This window comes from Cotesia typhae, unplaced genomic scaffold (genome assembly GCF_013202065.1).
Source record: "Cotesia typhae breed Kobodo isofemale line unplaced genomic scaffold, CoteBio_Ctyphae contig_27, whole genome shotgun sequence".
NCBI classification, from domain to species: domain Eukaryota; kingdom Metazoa; phylum Arthropoda; class Insecta; order Hymenoptera; family Braconidae; genus Cotesia; species Cotesia typhae.
The window spans coordinates 1,096,428-1,119,298 of NW_027423733.1; the positions used below are offsets into that span (position 1 = coordinate 1,096,428).

Consider the following 22,871-nt stretch of genomic DNA (forward strand, 5'->3'; position numbering starts at 1 on the left):
GTTTTCAAAACCCTTTTTGATTTCACATACGATCATTATTCCCAGAGTTATTGATTATCAAAAGTAAAAAGAACTTTATTGCTTTGATGACGATAACTCCGCGGCAAATCATCTCACAGGCTTTTTGATTCTGTCAAATAAACGGGCATTAAATTTTCTAAAAGAACTTTTGAGTAAAAGAATGAAAAAACATTTTTGAAGCCCGTAGACCTTTTTTTAGACAAGAAAAAATTTGGAAAATTTTTTTTTTATAGTTTCCTTAGGATTTCTTCAGACTTAAACGTGATAAAAAATTGTCATGATCGTATCTGAAAACTAGACATTTAGAGCAACTATTTGCTTGTTTTCTGTTTTTGCTCTGCGATCATTTTATTCGGAGTTACAGCTCGTTGAAAAATACCCAAAAATTTAGAATTTTTTCATGTCCCATAGTTTTTGTGACTAGTGTAGATTTTTATCAACCATTTCAATCAAAACAGATAATGTTTTTTTTTTAAGGTGACACCAATGGTGCTTGTCCTTTACTAGAGAAAAAAATTGGTCGTGATTTATTATACCTTGCTTGTCGTCATCATACGTCAGAGTTGATGTTACGAAATGTAGCAGAGGTTGCTTGGCCAGCCTCAAATGGTCCAAATGTACCTATATTTTCAAACGATTTAGAGACAATTGGGATAACATTGATAAAGTAGTATATGAAATCGGTTCCAATGATGAACATATTACCGACATTTTGAACGACAAAAAAAAAGACATTCTCGATTTTATTGACAATCAATTAAAGATATGAATTAATTCAATTTTACATTAATAATTGTGTATTTAAATGATGAACTAGTTTTTGACACATTTTTGTGTGTATTAAGGACTTATAGGTTTTTAATTAATAAATTTCAAATATATTTTTGCTCGAATATTTTATAAAGTGTATTTTTTCATTAACTTTATTTACAAATTTAACTAATTAAATTATCATTCACTATCAAAGAAACCCATTGGTTGCTGATAATGATTACAGTTTTCTCATTTTTTTATTTTTCTTTCTTTTCATATTTTTCAATAAGAATCATCATCCAAGAGACGACTATAAAGAATTACTGGAACTAAGCAGTATCTTTTTAGGTGGTGGAGGTGATAAAGTTCAATTTAAAGCCCCTGGCGCTTGTCACCATGCAAAATGGCTTTCAAAACCTCTTTATTGTTTCAAGATATATTTATTTCGTAAGCAGTTTAAAGTACCAGCGAAAGAAACAGATGCTTTGCGAAAAATTTATGTTTTTGTTGTATTATTTTACGTGAAAATATGGTTTACTGCTCCATATGCGATAAAAGCCCCAAACTCCGACTTACAATTAGTAAAAGATCTTATCGAACATCGAAAAATTCATCCGGAAATCGCTAATGCAGCTCTTGAAAAATTATCGAAACATCTATGGTATTTGCATGAACAACTTGCTTGCTTGGCGCTGTTTGATAATACAGTATTACCAGAAGAAAAATTGAAAATTGCGAAAAAAATTAATGCTATTCCCGCTGTAAAGCAATCGAATAAGCATTACTCAGAGCCTTACAAAACAATTACTTCACTCAGTGAAAAAACATCAGTGATTTTGTGACACCAAATTCAGTTTTCATCTTTAAACAGTTTAACCTTTCATATGAATTTTTAAATTCTGAATTTCATACATGGGAATCAAATTTTGGGTACCAAAAATGTTCTGAAACATTCAAAAAGTTAAAAGTTGTAAATGATACTGCTGAGCGAGGAGTAGCTCTGACTCAAAGATTCAATGAAGCTTTCACCCGCAATGAAGATGAACGACAAAAAGTTTTTCAAACAGTACAGCATCACCGTTCGCAACATAAACTGTGTACTAAATCAACTTACAGCATAAAGAAAATGGTGTAAAATATTTAATTTATCGTATTTGATCATACATGTAGTTGAGTTCAAAGTTACATAGACCTGATATCTTAGTAATTTATTTACAAATAAAAAAACTTCAGAAAAATACAATTAAAAATTTTTTTCGTTGAATTTGCAACTTAATCAATAAGTAATTACTAATTATAATTATGATACAAATAAAAAAATCAATATTTTTTAAGATTTGATTCAACATTTTGTGGAAATTCAATGCTACGTAAACTTCAATGACTAATATCTCAGAAAATATTGATCTTAGTGATTTGGTGGTAAGGAACTTTTTTGTAGAGAATTGAATTTCCTACAAAACTATCATTTATATTTTTTCTGTATGTCTTGTTGTTTATGAGATAATGAGTGAAAAAACAAGAATTTTATGAAAAATTCGGTTTGGCGGTCCGTACTACCCCACCAGTATGAGTCACGACTTCGCGACAATGGACACTTTTGTAGAGCATTCAATTCTGAAAAAAACCCGTCCATGGTCAAAGCGATGCTATGAAATGCCACTGAGCTATAGAAATTAAAAAAAAAAAAAATGAAAGTTCTCGTATATTTCAAATGGGAAATCTTCACACGCTGTGTAGGAGTACTTAATATTAATATTAAGGGCTCAAACTTTCAGGAATTTTTTTGGGTGTATTTCCAACAAAATTTCGGGATGGGAGTGAAAAAAATAGTCGCAAAAAAGAAGCACCTAATATATATATATATATATATATATATATATATATATATATATATATATATATATATATATATATATATATATATATATATATATATATATATATATATATATATATATATATATATATATATATATATATATATATATTATATCTTATCAGCTCTAATTATATAATATATGATTTCATACATTGTTATGTTTATAGATTCACATCATTGAAGTATACTGAACGAATTAAAAACACTGCTTACTGGATTAATATCAGTTTCAGTGAAAAAATCCGTTTCAAAAATTTTTTTCAGATTTTTAGTGAAAATAACTGTCAATATGGTAGTCTGGTGAAGATATCTGAAATAACACAAAATTTTTTAATTCAATTTTTTTCAGTTCCGTCATTAAGCTCTCATGAAGAAACTTGATCATGCTTCGTTTAATTGTAATTAACACATTTTGATTGGCAATCACACCGCATTTTCTCAATTTAGTCGACCATATGTTTTATTTTTTAGTCAACTCAATTTTCGCAGTGATTCCACTACAGAGTCAACGTATGCAAGCGTATTTACTTGTAAGCAAATTGCATAACCGAACAGGAGAGGGCGTTTTATTGAAATCATAAACGATGTGCGGAGAATTTAAAAATTTCAAATAAAATACGTATGCCATGTTGATTTTACCTAACTTTTGTTAAACGTATCATAAAATAATATTTCATTAATTACATTTATGCATTTTATAGGTTGACTTACTTATAAATGTTGAAACATTAAAAGGATGTTCATGTGTCCTGAAAAAATTTGGGGTACTCAATGACGCGCGCCAAGTACGATAAAAAAATTTTTTCTTAATTTTTAAATTTTCAACAAATTTTTTTCAATTTTTTCAACATTATGACGGTTTCTTGGTATTTTTTTGTATTTAACTTTTTTTTGTATAGAATGAAAATTATTGTAACGAGTCTTATTTTTTTTGCAAAGTGCAGATGTTATTAAGATGAGTTTTATGAACGTAGACATGGCGCAATTTTTAACAGTGAAACTGTTTTTGTTCGGATCAGGTTTATCAGGAACGATAACAAAATCTTATACATTGACATTTTAATTAACAAAAAAATTTTATAAGGACCTATGAGGTTTATCACTGCCAAATGCACACTATTTTCTCATATATATTTCCGGTTCATTATTTTTTATGAGAATTTATGAGATCTTTTCAACAGGGTATGTATGTATGTATGTATGTATGTATGTATATATGTATGTATGTATACCAACCTTCTCGTTCATAGAAAGATCGAGAGGGTCAGCCATCTCAGTCAACGATAACCGGTCTGCCTTCTGAACCGATATCACCAGGTCCTGGCCGTGAACTCCACTTGAGGTTTCCGAGGTTCGCCCACCAGGAGGAGTCATCCCGGTCAATGACCCTCGATACGGGTATTTCTCCGAGGAATATTTCGAGAACTAGCTATGACACTTACTTGCCTCCTAAAACTAAGATGCTAAGAAAGGGGGTATTACCTGAGCTGACTTATAGGACCCATAATAGTGAGTCCTTAAAATATTAGCCAGGTAAAAGTAAGCTCATCGGCGACGGCACCCTGGGGGTCAATACATCACCCAATGATGTCCAAACAGAATTTTCATTCGTCAATTCTGAATTAATGATTTCTGTTGAAATTTAAAATCGTCGTTAGTAATTTAGAGACGTATTAAAATAATTTCCAAAAATTTGAGAACGTAACACTGCAATAAAAAAAAATTTTTTTTCTAGTTTTATTAGGATTTTTCAGTATTTACCAGTTCAAACCGGTTTAAAATCACAGAAAATCTGGATTCGATGGAACTCTTTAAAATGCTACTAGTTTGATTTCAGTCAGTCAAGCTTTTCAAAAGTTATGATTAGTTTACATACGGCCATACACATAGACACACAAACATACATATAGACGTACGAATATGATCACAGAAATATTCGGGGAAGCTTCTTAGAAGAGCGAAAAACTTTTTTAGAAAATTTACATTTATTCTTGCACAATATGCTTTTGAACATTCGATTTGCTGTACAAGTGTGACAGAAATACTTTCGTTTGTCTAATAGCGGATGAGACAAAAAAAAAGTGTAAACCGTTCTTGAAATTTAATAAACTGATATAAGAATCTGACTCAAGCCCTTGGATCACGAATTGAACTTAATTTTTTGAACAACAAGCTCACACCCAATAAAAGGTTTGAAAAATGGTATGGTAACTTCTTATCATTAATCTTATTTCAAGTTTTCATTGTAATCTCATCTTCATTCTCGTAAAGCTTTAAATTTTTTACTCAAGAATTAGAAAGAATTTAATTCCCAAAGAGCTATACATTTGTAATATAACAATTTTTGATTTTCCTGAAATGTGATAATTCTCTAATTCTCTAATTACAACATATACCCTGAATACTATGTTTACATATTTTCAATTGGATACAAAATGAAAAAATAACTTAAAATTGATAACAGAAATGTCAAATTAGATGAAATTAGATCTACGTAGATGTACATAGGTCAAAAATATTCTTCCCAGGTAGTCATGACAACATGTCGATATTTGTGTGAAACCTATATGTGCTGTAGTTCAACGCAGAAATAAATATAACAGATACGTAGCATGTACTTGTCCCGTATATACTGAATACAAAGTCTTGAAAAAAATCAATATCATCCAACATGACTAAACGAAATACGTAACAGTGTTCAAACTATTTATAACTCAACAAAAAACTTTATGTTATATTAATTTTATTGATTACTTTTTCAAAATTGATATTAGTTCGTATACGCCTTTTTATTCTGTCAACTTTAATAACTCGTAATCATAATGCGGGAAAAAAAATTTATGTTCGCTTAATTTGTTACATTTACTCAATTACTAGACACTTTGGTAAATGCTCTCGTAGATAATCAAAAAGTTCTCGTGAGGTACCGGGACAATTCGTTAGTTCTAACTCTTGAAGATGTCGTAGTTGTATTAAACTAGACAGCCCGCTGCTTGTTAACAAAGGACAACCTGAAAAAAAAATACGAATAATTAGCAAATTATAATAAATACTTTAATAACAAAAAGAATTACAATATGTAACCAAATAAATAGACCAAGAGCTGGCGACGAATATTGGGAAAGTCTTTTAGGCAAGTGAAAATTGTGAAAAATTACAATTTCATCAATCGGCAAATCCAATTCTGCAAGTCGTGAGAGCGTTAGCGGTTATTTCACTACTGCGCAGCATATGAGATTTCCAAAAAAAAAATTCCAAAAAATTTTTTAGGCAACTTAATTTTTTTTATCTTTTAATTTATTATTTGTAGAATAAAAAAAAATTAGAAAGACGGTTGACCCTAAAAGCTATTCCTGCGACTTCCTGCTAATTCCATACTTAAGCGCTCAAAATTGCACTTACAACGTTTTTGAGCTCTTCGAGCTCAAAAATATAATTTTCAGGTCAATTTGAGCTCTCTATAGAATCTTAGATCTCAAACTAGTCAGACATGAAATCACGTAGAAATTCTTAAAAAAAAACATTATTTTCGATTTTTAACTTTCCGCTAAGAAAAATTAAAAACTTTTGAGAATCGGAAAGTTATAGGTTTTACCCCGTTCTTTAAAAATCGAGTTATCATCAGATCTCGACGTTTTGAGGACCTAGGAAGCTATTTTGAGAGTTCCCGTGAGAGTGTCACTATGTATATATATATATATATATATATATATATATATATATATATATATATATATATATATATATATATATATATATATATATATATATATATATATATATATATATATATATATATATATATATATATATAGTATATGTATATATATATATATATATATATATATATATATATATATATATATATATATATATATATATATATATATATATATATGTCGGATTAGCGTTGGGTTGAGATGAACTCTCGCTGCCATTATTATTGTTGGACATTTTATTGTGAATTTAATGGTACAACGTCACAGGTAATACAATTTAACAGTATGTAACTATAGTCACTTATATCAACAATCACTTATTAATAACGTACAATAACAAAGAATCACTACACTATGATTATTACTATTATTACTAGATACAAACAATTGTAGTTTGACAAACGGGGTTAATATAAACAATATCAAAGTAATTACAATATTATTAACGTTGACGTTAGGAATGATCAGAGACTTAAGTCGGAAAACGAATCCACGATCGGAAGAGCAGCAGCCCGTTCTCGTGTACTGTTCAGGAAGAACTGCCTATTACCAGAAACTGTTTTCTATCTGTAGCTCCTTCAAGTAATTACTTTTAAAATAAAAAAATACACAAGCTACGTACTGCAAATTCTAAAAAAATGTCTCGTCTTTTTGGTATTGCTGTCCCTTCGATCGTGGCTACGTTAGACCCGCACATGTGGTCTTTCCAACCCAAGTTGACCGTCATAAAAGGCTCCGAGAGAGTCTTACTAAACTTTCCTTAAGGGATTAAATCATAAAAATTTAAATGCTAAAGTTTATTTCTAGTTATAAACTAAAATGCTTGGGATTTTCCAACGTTCCCTTGTAAAAACCCAGCTATTGTCATCTCCGACACGGCCATCCTGACGATCACACGTCCTCGGGTGCATCTAAAATTTAGTTTTGTTCAGGGTTAGAGTCGAACTAACGACTTTTAGACAACGAATAACTTAAAATAATCTACTAGTTCAGGGATCTAATCGAACAACAGAGGATAGAAGGTTGTGTATAACAAAATATCAAATTTTATGATCGCTAGTGCCAGTTGTGTTTCACGAGATATGGATTCTGGTGAATTTCATTTTCTGTAATTGCCAACAAAAAAACACATCTAAATTGCTTTAGACTCCACTGTCAGACTGGACAAGTGGTATAGAAACACATCTAAATTTCTTTAGACTCCACTGTCACACTGGACAAGTGGTATAGAAACACATCTAAATTTCTTTAGACTCCACTGTCACACTGGACAAGTGGTATAGAAACACATCTAAATTTCTTTAGACTCCACTGTCAGACTGGACAAGTGGTATAGAAACACATCTAAATTTCTTTAGACTCCACTGTCACACTGGACAAGTGGTATAGAAACACATCTAAATTTCTTTAGACTCCACTGTCACACTGGACAAGTGGTATAGAAACACATCTAAATTTCTTTAGACTCCACTGTCACACTGGACAAGTGGTATAGGTTTATTTGATCTAAATTACTGTCAATGCTCTTCAGTGCTTTCTACACTTAACGAGTTATTTTCGTCCTCAAGATCACTATGATCCAACTCACTAGGAACACAACTTTGCGGCATCTTTCTTAACTTATCATGACTATATTTATACGTTCTTTTGCCTCTAACTGAATTTAAAATGTATCTATCTCCTTCTAGAACCTCTGCTATTACAAATGGACCCCTAAATTTCGGATCTAATTTAGTTTGATTTCTCTCTTCATTTTTTAACAGTACAAAATCGCCAATATTAAATCTAATTACTTTAGCTTTAGTCTTATCAAATCTATTCTTATTATAAATAGCATTACTTTCGATGTTACTTATAGCTTGCTGTCTTACATTGGAGATATCTATTTCTCTTACTTCAGAGTTTTCATGCGCTAAAAATCCGTAAGGTCTTGCCACCTTACCAATGAGCAATTCTAGAGGACTAGATTTGGTAACGCGATTGGTCGTGCAATTCAAAGCCAACTGTATTTCGCCTACTGCGTCTTGCCATGAACGTCCAGTCGTTTCTACTGCGGTGAGCATATTCTTTAGAGTACCCATAACGCGTTCTACCTGACCATTTGCCCTACTAGATCCCGTAGCTATTAGGTGTAATTTAATATCTTGACTTTTACAAAAATTTTGGAAATCCTTACCAGTAAAGCATCTACCTTGATCAGCAATTACACGGCAAGGACTACCAAAAATAAAGATAGCTGATTTAAGTGCTTTTATTGTATTAAGGGAATCTATATTGCGAGTATGATACAGGTATACGTATTTTGTAAAGGCGTCAATGAGTACAATAATGTATTCTTTGGAGTCGTTCTTACCACTTAGTTTACCCGTAATATCCATATGGATAGTGTGCCAGGGTATACCGGTTTTGGGTATCGGGTGTAGCTCGGCCTGTATCTTGCCTGAATTAGATTTAGAGACTTGACAAGTATGACAGTTTTCTACAAATTTCCGCACGTACTTTGCCATCCCTTCGAACCAATAGTATTCGTATAGCTTTTCAAGGGTCTTATCCCAACCTAAGTGCATGATCGATTGATGTATATGATTAATAACGGACCATCGAAAACCTCGCGGGACAATGGGTAGACAAAGAGTCTTCCCATTCCTTTGAATTTTTCGATAAAGGGTGCCGGATCTTAATTCGTACGTCTTTAGGATATCCTCCGTATTTTCATTGTTGTGCAATTTAGAAACGATTTCCGAGATTTGAGGATCGCGACGTTGCTCTGCTAGTAACCAGTCTTCCGATATCTCTGTAAAATTAATGAGCTTCTCTTCGATCCTTTCAAAGGGTTTACAAGAGATGTTAATTGGGTTACGGAAAAGAAATCAACGTGTGACATTCGTTTTCCCTCCCTGTAAACAATTTCAAAAGTATAGGATTGCAGAAAAGCCCACCATCTATGAACCCGGTCATTTAAATTGATTTTATTTTGGGATGCTTTTAAAGAATTACAGTCAGTAACAACTGTAAATTCTCGACCGTGTAGATAATGCCGAAAATGCCTGATCGAGTTTACTACAGCCAAGGTTTCTAGCTCGTACGAATGATACCTGGATTCGGCTGAGCTAGTCCTTTTACTATAGTATTCTACGACTCTATTGTTACCTTCTACTTTTAGCATCAGCATAGCCCCGTAACCATCGGAACTAGCGTCGGTGTGAAGTTCAATGGGATAATTAGGGTCAAAGATGATCAAGACTGGTTCGTGTGTCAAGATGGTAATTACTTTTTGCCGGAGTGTTTCATGTTTGTCTTGCCAATCTATGTTTTTGTTGCCCGACGTAAGAGAATACAAAGGTTTCATAATCTGTGAAAACTTTGGGATGAATTTACGGAAGTAAGAAGCTAAACCGATAAATTGTCTCAGTTGTGTGACAGTAGTTGGAGCAGGTAAAGAATTCAAAGCTTGTATCTTACGCGGGTTGGGTCGTATCTCACCGTTAGTAATTTCATAACCCAGGTAAGAAATCGATGTTTTGAGGAAGGAACATTTAGCAAAATTAAATGAAAATCCTGCTTTAACGAGGATATTTAGAAGGGTTTCTAATCGCTCCAACGCTGATTCTATTGAACTGGCGATAATTAACACGTCATCTAAATAGACTACAACCCAGGAATAAGCTAAATCACCCAAAGCTTTAAGAATTTCTCTCTGGAAGACAGACGGCGCATTCTTCAATCCAAATGGCATTCTCAGGTACTCGTATTGACCATCGGGAGTAACAAAAGCTGTGAATTCAGTAGAGTTTGGGTGGATACCGATTTGGTGAAAGCCGCTAGCCATATCTAAGCTTATAAAATACTTAGCGTCACGTAACCTTGAGATTTGGTCTGAAATTAAAGGCAATGGAAATCTGTCTGCAACAGTGTTTCTATTTAACTCTCGGTAATCCACACAAAGTCTATCTGAACCATCTTTCTTTTTGACGAGTAATATAGGGCTAGAAAACGGTGAGTTGCTGGGTTTTATAATATTCGCTTTAAGCAATTCGTCAATTCTTTCACGAACAATCTCCCGTTCTTCAACACTGAGTCGATACGGTCTTCTTTGAACGGTAACATTAGGATCTATAAGACGTATTTCTAACTGACCTGTAGTAACTTCGTTTCGGGAAAACCCGTGATAAAAGAATCTTTAACATTTTCTAAAACAGAAATTAATTTGGTTTTATCGCTGCCCGTAACGTCGGTGTTTATCTCATTAAAATTAATGTCACTAGGAACCGTTTCGCAGGTATTGACTACTTTCGTTTTACAAATAGTAAAGTGATTTTGCGTAATATTTATTTCAAAACCCTGACCCAGAATTTCACGACCAATCATTATATTATATTTTAAGTAATTATCCGGAATCACATGAAAGACTATCTCCAATGTAAAGCTATTTATACAAACGGTAGACAAAATTTGCAAGGTGCATTTGACACAATTATCTCCTATACCTCTCATTAAAACTACGTCATTGATACGTTTGCCCGAAAATTTCTTGGCAACTGACTCTTTGATTAGTGAGCACTCAGCTCCTGAATCAAAGCAAAATGGAAACGACTCACCCATATGGGTCATTGTACCCGTTGGAACATCTACGGTGCAAAAGTCCACTCGGCGTTCGATGCTTGAGTGTTGGTTACTATTGTTGTTGACGCCGGTGCTGTTGTTTTTCCTTGACGGACAGTTCGGTGCGATATGACCCTCTTTGTGGCACTTAAAACAGGTAACCTTGGTGGCGATGGATGATCGATTCCCTTCTGGGCTATGGAGATGTTTCCTCTTGTCAAGAAATAACTTTTTGCGACATTCAGCTATTTTATGGCCGGGAATGCCGCAGAAAAGACATTTAATCCGTGACTCCGTAGTTTTAGAGCGTTTAGGGTCTGGATTTGACAAGTTTTCAGATGACTGAAACGGTCGCTTCTTCGCGTACGAATAAGCTCTCATTTCGTTGAGGAACTGATCTTCTGTTTTTACCTCGCTCGTAAGCGCGGTGCGTTCCACGCGGTGATCTTGAGACGTTAATCGATAGAGAACAACGCCGTTGATGATTTCCGCCATGCTTAAATTTTCCCACCTGGCTTTGAGGAGAGAGCGTAAGCGGATACCGAAAGCTCCAGTAGTCTCATCTTTTAGCGGTTGTTCGTTAAAAATTTTCATGAGTGCTGAAGCTGCGGTTTCTCTTCCCCAAAACGGGAAATAAATAGTTCCTTGAATCGGGACCAAGTTATAGTTCCTCCAACCATAACTTGAGTTAACCACTGTGCGGCGGAACCCTCTAGAGCGCTACTAAGCGCGGAAAACAATGCGCTGCCCTGCAACGGATTTTCTTCCATCATGATGGTGACAGCTGAACTCCATGCAGCCGGATCAGAGCCAGAAGTTTCTGGATTAAATCGTGGCAACGTAAATCTCCTGGTATTCGTATTAGGCTTTGGAGTGATCGACTGGATCAACTCGCGTAAAATAGCCATGTGCTCTTGCATTGATATACCAGGCGTCGATCCCACTTCTGATGTCGGATTAGCGTTGGGTTGAGATGAACTCTCGCTGCCATTATTATTGTTGGACATTTTATTGTGAATTTAATGGTACAACGTCACAGGTAATACAATTTAACAGTATGTAACTATAGTCACTTATATCAACAATCACTTATTAATAACGTACAATAACAAAGAATCACTACACTATGATTATTACTATTATTACTAGATACAAACAATTGTAGTTTGACAAACGGGGTTAATATAAACAATATCAAAGTAATTACAATATTATTAACGTTGACGTTAGGAATGATCAGAGACTTAAGTCGGAAAACGAATCCACGATCGGAAGAGCAGCAGCCCGTTCTCGTGTACTGTTCAGGAAGAACTGCCTATTACCAGAAACTGTTTTCTATCTGTAGCTCCTTCAAGTAATTACTTTTAAAATAAAAAAATACACAAGCTACGTACTGCAAATTCTAAAAAAATGTCTCGTCTTTTTGGTATTGCTGTCCCTTCGATCGTGGCTACGTTAGACCCGCACATGTGGTCTTTCCAACCCAAGTTGACCGTCATAAAAGGCTCCGAGAGAGTCTTACTAAACTTTCCTTAAGGGATTAAATCATAAAAATTAAAATGCTAAAGTTTATTTCTAGTTATAAACTAAAATGCTTGGGATTTTCCAACGTTCCCTTGTAAAAACCCAGCTATTGTCATCTCCGACATATATATATATATATATATATATATATATATATAGTATATGTGTATATATATATATAGACAGCATTGTAGCGGAGCTGTTTTTTAAATAGCCACCGCGGGTGAAAAGACATTCCGGAAAGATTGCAAATCAACACCTTTTACAACCAACGAGCTGCAAGACGCGGCAAAGTCTCTCAAGACGGCAAAGGCACCTGGTCCTGATGGCATCCCGACGTAGGTGATCAGGACTGTAGCTATGAAATATCCAGACATACTCCTAAACACTTACAATGCATGTTTGGCAACTGGCACGTTTCCGGCGGTCTGAAAGCGACAGAGATTGGTTCTCTTAAACAAAAGTAAGAGAACTCCTGTAACACCTTCGTCATTTAGACCACTCTGCATGTTGGACATTGCTGGAAAACTGCTCGAAAAGCTTAAACAAAGAAGACTCCGCAACGACATCGACCGTGCTGGAGGCTTTGCCACCAACCAACATGGCTTCCGGAAAGGCAGTTCGACAGTCGGAGCGATCAAGAAAGTCATTAAGACAGCAAAACAAGTATAGTCTGATAGCCGCAAAGCTCGCAAAGTATGTCTTCTCCGCATGCTAGACGTCAAAAACGCCTTTCACCCAGCAATTTGGGGAGATATTTTAGGGCTTTCCAGACGACGTTGCAGTCACAATAGTACGAGACAGCGTAGAAGAGGCCAAACTACTGATTCAGGAAACTATTAACGCCACCAAGACCTGGCTTGATGAGCACCACCTGAAACTTACGAAGCATAAAACCGAGATGGTTGTTTTGGCACGTCAAAAATGGTTCCCAAAACCATTCGCTGTCGACATAGATGAAATAACACTGACGTCAACAAGAGCCCTACGCTATCTAAGGGTAATGATAGTCGAGAAATTATCTTTCCGTGAACACCTTAATAGTCCATGCAAGAAAGCCAGCAAAACAGTGTCTAGCCTAGTAAGAATCATGACCAACACTATTAGACCAAAAACCAACAAAAAAATTAGGAATACGGTAGACCCTGAAGGCCATCCGTGCAACTTCCCGCTAATTCCATTCCTAGGTGCATAAAACTGCACTAATGACGTTTTTAAGCTCTTCGAGCTCAAAAATATAATTTATGTGTTATTTTGAGCTCTTCGAGCTGAAAAGTCTGATAGAAGTATCATAGAATAATATTCTTTAAATTTTCAAACCGTACTAACTTTTCAATAAATCAACCGATTTTCACGCGGTTGGCAGAATTTGACGCAATTATTTTAGTTTCATGATGAATCCTCAAGTTTGAATTGATAAAACTAGGAAATTTGGAGTAATTCCGAAAAAACACTTTTTTGGTTTTTTTTTGTTCATGATATTTCTTGAACGAATTCACCAATTTTGATCGGCTTGACCGCGATCGACGTAATTTTTTCATGCTAATAGCTGATTAGTTTTTGAAATCGATCAGTGCAGCCGTTTGAAAGTTATTCCAAAAAATGTTGGAGTGATATTAAAAAACCCCTTGTTTCCAAATATTTAATCGAGGATATCTCTCGAACCAATCAACCGATTTCTAAGTTTTTGGCAGCGATCAACGCGATTTTTTAAGGTCTAAAATTATTCTATATCATCAAAAACGATCCGAGAAGAAATGTCAAAGTTATGTCAAACAAACACTTTTTTCGATTTTCTTTCGTTCACGATATCTCTCATACAAATCAACCGATTTTGTCCGGATTGACGACGATCGACGTGGTTTTTTAAGCTTAAAGGCGGATTAGTTTTTGAAGTTGATCGATAGAGCCATTTAAAAGATATTTCAAAAAAACCACTTTCAAAAATGATTTTTTTCTTATTTTTTTTCAGATTTTTCTAGATTTCTTAAAATCTATCGGTCCGAATCGGTTCAAATTCTCAACAAATCTAAGTTCGAGGGAACTCTTTAAAACACCGTTTAGTTCGTTCCGATCGGTTCAGTCGTTCAAAAATTATAAACGAGTTACATAGTGTCACACACACACACACACACACACACACACACACACACACACACACACACACACACACACACACACACACCTCGTGTCGGGCTTGCTGGGTCCCGCATCGGGCGCCTCCCCAGGTGGCGGATAGGGGAATGCTTGTCATACCTGCACGCTAGATACGTCGGGTACCGAGGAAATAAAATACTCGGGGTGGACCAAAACCTAGCAAAAAATAGATGATATGAAATGTCGGAAAACATTCAAACATCGTCTACGGTGCAGAGGGGGGATACCTCAGTACCGGCGAGGGAAGGCGTACAAACGGGTCTGAACTCGTCGTTATCAAGCCCGCTGCTTTAAATGTCTCGGGTTCGGTCACCACACACAGCAATGTTCGGGACCAGACAGAAGCACGTGCTGCTACAAATGTGGCGGAAAAAATCACAAAACCGTTTGAACAGCAGAGTGGACCCCATGGTTCTGCCGTCTAGCAATGCTACATGGAGTACTGAAACAGCTCAAATGGAAGTATACGCACAGCAAACAGGCGTTCCTCCAAAAAGTGGAAGACCTGTTGCTCCCGTCAACACTAACACATATCGAGGGAGGATCAACTCTCTACCGACTGTCACCGGCCAACAATCTCCAATGGAACGGCTCGGTAGCAAGATCGAAGAGTTGACTGAGTTCATAAAGGATAAGAGAAATCTCCATCATGAACTCAGAAAATTAGTAGCGTCCATTGCCACCGCATATAATTAAGTTGGCCAACAAACCAACATCGATGTCGGCGACAACCACGCAAACATCTCCGGAGATGACCACAAAACTACAAGCGTTTTTGGTCACTTCTGAGAAACCACAGCAAGGAAAAGAGATCAAAAAGAAGAGGCCGCTGTCTACACCCAGCCCCTCCTCTGAAATTGACAAGCCTGCACAGAAAAAGACAGCCCGGGATAATGCTTGGATCAAAGTGACTCGGCAAAAGAAAAAGAAGGAAAGAGAAAAGGAGCCAGGGGCAAAACCTACTGAAGCCCAAAACCAGCTAAGTAATGGTGGCTCAAAGAGACCAAGAAGGAAAAAAACAAGAACGAAGGCTGTGCTTGTCCAACCAGCTGAAGGGCGAACGTACGCTGATCTCCTCAAGGAAATCAAGGCCAAGGTTAGCCCGACAGCGACTGGAGTAGACATAAGGTCTATTAAAAGGACGAGGCACGGAGGTGTTTTCTTTGAAATGGCTCGAAAGACCGAGGATAACAAGGCTTTCACCGATGCAATTAAGTCAGCCACTGCAAACATCAGCACGGTGAAGACGCTAACACCAACAACAACGATCGAGATCCTTGACTTGGATGAAATCTCTACCGAGAGCGAAGTCCGTGAAGCAGTCAAGCGTGAATTTACTGACAGCCTAGAGATCAAACGGGTAAATTTGACAAAACCCACACCACGAGGCAATCGAGCAGCCTTCTGCGAGATCGACGAAGCCAATGCGACTAAGACCCTCAACAAGGCCCATATAAAGATCAGCTGGGTTAACTGCCGTATACGCCAAGTTGCAAAAGTAACCCGCTGCTTTAAATGTCTCGGGTTCGGTCACCACACACAGCAATGTTCGGGACCAGACAGAAGCACGTGCTGCTACAAATGTGGCGGAAAAAATCACAAGGCCGTAAACTGCACTGAGAAGCCAAGTTGCTTCCTCTGCACTCCGGACAAAGATGCCAAAGATGGTCTATGCCATATTCTTGGTACCGGAGTTTGCAAGGCATTCCGCACAGTACTTGCAGAAGCCACGAGAGGTCAAAAATGACACGCATACTACAGGGCAACCTGAATAGGTGAGCCTTAGCGCAAAACTTGCTGCGCCAACGTGTCTTTGAAGACAAGATTGACATCTGCCTTATCTCCGAACAATATCTGAATATTCAGGATAGAACACGGTTCGCTGATAAATCTGGCACGGCAGCAATCTGGATCGTAAACTCGAAAAAGGTCACCGTCAACAACAGCGGAAGCGAAGAGGGCTTCGTCTGGATCAAAACCCTCAAGACCTACTTTGTAAGCGTCTACCTTTCACCCAATGAAGGGATTAGTGTGTTTCGCCAGAAAATCGTAAACATAGAGGACGCTATCGGCAAGTTCGACGGAAAAGTCATCGTAGCTGGTGATTTCAACGCGAAATCGGCTGAATGGGGCGCTGAATGCTCGGACACCAGAGGAGACGAAGTAGCGGACTTCGCAGCAAGAACGGACCTCATAGTGCTGAACACCGGTACTACTACGACCTTCAGAAGACCAGGATACCGGGAATCTATCCTTGACATTACATTGGCGACCCCAAGGATTGCGAATATGATTGAAGGCTGGACCGTATCCGAAGAATATAGTGGCAGTGATCATCAGTATGTGACATTTAGTGTTGGACTAGCACCCAATCCGCGCTCGCGGCATGACAATAAATTGCGGAAGTGGAATGCTAGGAAGCTTGATGAAGAAGCACTGCGAACATCCTTGAATCAGAGCTTGTCTACTGAACGGAGTAGCCTGATTTTAAGTCCCCGCAAGGAGACGGAAACAATAGTCTCAAAAGCGATGGAACTGATTGTTGCCTCGTGTGATGCCTCAATGCCACGGCATGAAAAAGCAAGGCTCCCATAGGCCGGCATACTGGTGGTCACAAGAGATAGCAGAGCTTCGAAAAACATGCCACATGCTACGTCGAAGAGCAACGAGAGCTGCGAAGCATTCTCTCGACCAAAATAAATATTCGGTGGAGTACAAGCAGGCCAAAAAGGCTTTGAATAAAGCTATTAAAGCGAGTAAAGCGATATTGTGGAAAGAGATTTGCAACGACCTCAACAATGACCTCTGGGGTAAGGCATACCAAATTGTCACTAAACGACTTGGGAAGGCTTCTCCAGAAGGACCGAAGTCTCCTGCCTTAATGAACAGCATCGTGGCAGAGCTGTTTCCTGACCACCCACCGCGAGAAAAGAGACGATATGTAAAAACTGGCGAAACTACACCCTTTACAATCAAAGAACTGCAAGAAGCAGCAAAAACCATCAAGATTGGGAAAGCACCAGGCCCTGATGGCATCCCAGCCTCGGTGATCAAGATTGTAGCCCTGGAATACCCGCACATACTCCTGAGTGCCTACAATGCGTGTTTGGCAACCGGCACGTTTCCTACGGTCTGGAAGCGGCAGAGATTGGTCCTGTTAGACAAAGGGAAGGGAACCCCTATAACACCATCGTCATTTAGACCACTCTGTATTAGGGTGGGTCAAAAAAATCGAATAATTTATTTTTGATTTTATACTCTGAAAAATAGGTTCGTAGACACCTAAAAAGAATTCTCTCCAAGTATAAGCTCTTAATTATAACGGGAAGGTCCTCCGCTTTGCGGGTTTCTATTTTTTTCGAATAATCAGATAAAAAAATTTATATCTCGCTTCCAACTGCTTGGAAAAATATTCCGTGGCATAGATTTTGTGAGAAATTGAATGCTTTACAAAAAGGTCTCTTATGACTTTTTCAAAAACTCAACCGATTAAAAGATATTCATAGTTGAAGTTTGGCTATTTTAAGGAAAATATTCGTTTTTATTATGAATTTTATAAGTCGATGAAAAAAATTATTTCGGATTGCGGAACTCATGATTTTGTAGGAAATTTACTGCTCTACAAAAATAATTTCTTATGATTTTTGATTAAGTGAAGCCGTTACGAGATATTCATCGTCAAACATTAACGAATATCAATATTTCCAGTTTTTGATCAATAAATCGATAAATTTTAATTTAAACTATGAGTTTCAGGAAAATTTACATAAATTTGAGTTTCGATCGATAAAGAAATGTTATAATAAGTTAGATAAAGAATTATTGGAATTATCATTGATTTTCCTTGGAGAAATGCCTCAAGAAAAGATTTCTTTCAAACGTCCTGGTGCTGTTCATCATGCTAGATGGATGGCTAAGGCCATTTATAGTTTGAAAATGTATCTATTCAGAGATGAATTCAAACTCTCTCAGAAAGAATTGCATGGTCTTCGTCATTTCTGTATTTTTATAGTCACATTGTATTTAAAAGCTTGGTTTTCATCAACTTCTGCAACAACTGCTGCTTATCATGACTTGCAGTTTATGAAAAATTTATTGGAGTACAAACATATCAATCCTTTGATTTCTTCAGCTACGTGTGAAAAAATGATTTCGCACTTATGGTATTTGAGCGATGAACTTGCCATTTTATCACTGTTTGACGATGGCGTTCCATTAGAAGTAAAAAAAGTATTGTTGAAGCTGTTAATACTCGTGAAGGTACAGATTCTAAAGCTAAAAGATTTGTAATTGCTAAAAAGATTTGAATTCATTGGCGCAGAGAACTCTGAGTGACTTTGTGTCTAAAAAGTCATTAAATCTTTTCAAAATCTTCGATCTACCGTATGACTTTCTTGATGTCGATGTTGAATTATGGCCTACTAATGAGAGTTATCTCGAAAATAAAGAATACTTTCAACAACTAAAAGTTGTCAATGATTCAGCAGAGCGAGCTGTTGCATTAGTCAGTGAATATAATCAATGCTTGACAAAAAATGAAGAACAATTCCAGTACTTATTGCAAGTTGTCAAAGAACATCAAAAAACATTCCCAAATTGTAATAAAAGAAATTATTTATAGTAATAGCGTACTGTTATGTTAAAAATATAGACAATTATATTGCAATTGATAATTCAATAAAAAATTTATCTATAAAAAAGTTAAATACTGGTTGTTTCTCACTTGATTCAATACTTTTCATATTAAATTTGACAAAGAAATATGTCATTCACTTCAAATTAAACTAATCATTGGCTATATGTCGAAAAAAATGCTCTAATTTCTTGTTTTAATGCAATCAAACAAGCTCAAGACTGAAAACAATATTAAAAAAATTGTTTATAACATTTCTTTATCGATCGAAACTCAAATTTATGTAAATTTTCCTGAAACTCATAGTTTAAATTAAAATTTATCGAATTATTGATCAAAAACTGGAAATATTGATATTCGTTAATGTTTGACGATGAATATCTCGTAACGGCTTCACTTAATCAAAAAATCATAAGAAATTATTTTTGTAGAGCAGTAAATTTCCTACAAAATCATGAGTTCCGCAATCCGAAATAATTTTTTTTCATCGACTTATAAAATTCATAATAAAAACGAATATTTTCCTTAAAATAGCCAAACTTCAACTATGAATATCTTTTAATCGGTTGAGTTTTTGAAAAAGTCATAAGAGACCTTTTTTGTAAAGCATTCAATTTCTCACAAAATCTATGCCACGGAATATTTTTCCAAGCAGTTGGAAGCGAGATATAAATTTTTTTATCTGATTATTCGAAAAAAATAGAAACCCGCAAAGCGGAGGACCTTCCCGTTATAATTAAGAGCTTATACTTGGAGAGAATTCTTTTTAGGTGTCTACGAACCTATTTTTCAGAGTATAAAGTCAAAAATAAATTATTCGATTTTTTTGACCCACCCTACTCTGTATGCTTGATATAGCTGGGAAACTGCTCGAGAAGCTCATTCAGGGCAAGCTACGAAACGATATTAACCGTACCGGAGACTTTGCCAGTAACCAACATGGCTTCCGAAAAGGACGATCAATAATTGGTGCGATCCAGAAAGTCATAGAGACAGCTAGAGAAGCATGGTCTGGCAGCCTCAAAGCTCGCAAGCTGTGTCTCGTTCTTACACTGGACATCAAGAACGCCTTCAACAGTGCGAGCTGGGGTAACATCCTAGATGCTTTAGAACACAAATTTGATGTGGAGTCAGAAAATCTGAGAATAGTAGACGACTATCTCGACGAAAGAACGTTGATAGCGGAAACGACGGAAGGCCCAGAAGAACATAACATAACGGCTGGCGTGCCGCAAGGTTCAATTATGGGGCCCGACCTTTGGAACGCAGACTATGATGAGCTTCTGGAAATCCCGTTACCGAAACCGGTGAAACTCACGGGCTTTGCAGACGACGTCGCGGCTACGATAGTCGTTGACAGTGCAGAGGAGGCAGAACTACTAGTCCGGAAAACCATCGATGTCGTCGAAAATTGGCTGGAGGAACATCACCTGTAACTCGCCAAGCAAAAATCTGAGATCGTCGTCCTGACCCGACAAAAGTGGTTCCCAAAACCATTCGTCGTAGACATGGGCGGGACAACACTGACATCCACGAGGGCACTGCGTTATTTAGGTGTAGTTATCTACGAGAAGCTGTCCTTCCGAGAACACCTTGAAAACGCCTGCACAAAAGCCAACAAGGTAGTTTCCAACCTGTCGAGAATCATGACCAACACTATAGGACCCCGAACCAAAAAAAGGAGGGTGCTCTTGGAAGTAGTTCAGTCAATACTGCTATACGGAGCGGAGATATGGGCGGACATACTTAGACAGAGGAATTATCGGCGCAAAATAGCGGCGGTGCAACGACGAGGTGCGCTGAGAGTTACTTGTGCCTATCGCACGGTTTCAGAGGCAGCGGTACTGGTCATTGCAGGAGCTACACCTGTCGACTTATTAGCGTTTGAAAGAGCCAAGCTCTATGACGCTAAAAGAAATGGCGACAACTCTAAGGAGACAAAGACAAGAATAAAAAAGGAAACGCAACAGGAGTGGCAAGACCGATGGACGTATGGGGAGACGGCCAGATGGTCGGCGCGCCTGATTCCGGACATAAACGTCTGGCTCTCTCGACAACACGGGGACACGGAATTTTTTCTGACCCAGCTCTTGACAGGCCATGGCCAATTCAATGACTATCTCTTCAGGATGAAACTACAGGGCAAACCGACATGCAAATATTGCCCGGACAAAATTGACAACACCGAACATACATTCTTCGAGTGTTCTCGGTAGAAAGACTACAGAAGCAGCACCGAAGAGATCATAGGCGCCAGGCTCTCCCCCTCCAGCTTGGTAACTTATATGATCGAAAAAGAGGAAAACTGGTCAGCTGTTGCAGTTTACGCGCGGCGCCTTCTGAAAGAAAAAATCGCAGAAAGGGACCAGTAGTCAGGAGTAGCCGTCGTGAGACGCAGCATGGACTGGATTGAAGTAATGCTAACGCGGTTCCAATCCAGTCCTCCCCGTACCATCTATGGGGAGAGGGGAAGAGGAATGTTTTTTTTTTAGTGGGTAAAAATCTCCACACTACCAACCATCGATATCTGCCGTAAGATGGACAGCAGAGTTAACGATAGCGGTGTCTTTTGAAGATCTTTTTTTCGTACCTCTTTGGAAAAAAAAAACATGCATGCATACATACATACATACATACATACATACATACATACACATACATACATACATACACATACATACATGCATACATACATACATACATACAAAGATCTTTTTTTTCTCAAAATTTTTGTTTTATAACGATCTTCACAAAAAATTTATGGAAAAAAATATTCATGATAGATTAGATTGTTTTTTCTTAATTTTAAAGTGTGTGTGTGTGTGTGTGTGTGTGTGTGTGTGTGTGTGTGTGTGTGTGTGTGTGTGTATTGTTATGTCGTGGCTTACAACGACCGCTTTTTCTTTTTTATAAATTTATTTTTAAAATACATTTTTTTTATAATCTTATTGTATGGTGTTACGTTCCCAAATTTTGGGTGTAATTATTTTTACATTTAAATAATTTATTTATTTATGTCCAGATTTTGACCTCGTTAGGAAGTCAATAGACTCCAGGTGGGTCATGTCACTGATTCCTCCGCGAAGTACTTTTTATATTTATTTTTTAGTAATTCTTATTTTTAATTTATTTATAAAATATATATTTTAATTTTTTACTTTTGTTTTACCTGCCAACAGGTAGGTAATGGATAGAGTGCCTGAACGCTGGCTAGCGCTCTGGGCGATTTCACGAGGGTGAGAACAGCTAATAAGCGCTCTCACCCTGGGGGTAAAAGTTAGGATATTTTTGGATAGAATACCCGAACGCTGGCTAGCGCTCTAGGTAAAGGAACCAGGGTGGAACGCTGATAAGCGCTCTCAACCCTGGGTTGAGGTTCTAATAAATTTCCATAATTGTTTAACAATTAACAAAATTTATTATCAAGGAATTGGCAGGTTCAGCCTCGGACCAACAGAGATTTCTCCTCTGCTAAGTCCTCGGACTGACTGCTCCAGATGAAGTATGAAGACAGAATGTAAATTACAATAATAATTACAATGAGTTTTATAAGAATTTTTAGCGACGTTGCATCTCAGGT

General features: G+C 36.8%; 1 protein-coding gene across 2 annotated transcripts in view; it reads right to left on the minus strand.

The window, feature by feature from the left end:
- Positions 1–4,619: 4,619 nt before the first annotated feature.
- Positions 4,620–22,871, minus strand: part of LOC141525746 (F-box/LRR-repeat protein 16) — a 79,682-nt gene continuing 61,430 nt past the window's right edge. For both annotated transcript variants that reach the window (XM_074240355.1, XM_074240354.1), the window contains one exon: positions 4,620–5,667. In XM_074240355.1, coding sequence (XP_074096456.1) covers positions 5,634–5,667 — 34 coding nt within the window. In that variant the 3' untranslated portion in view covers positions 4,620–5,633. The remainder of the gene's footprint in view (positions 5,668–22,871) is intronic.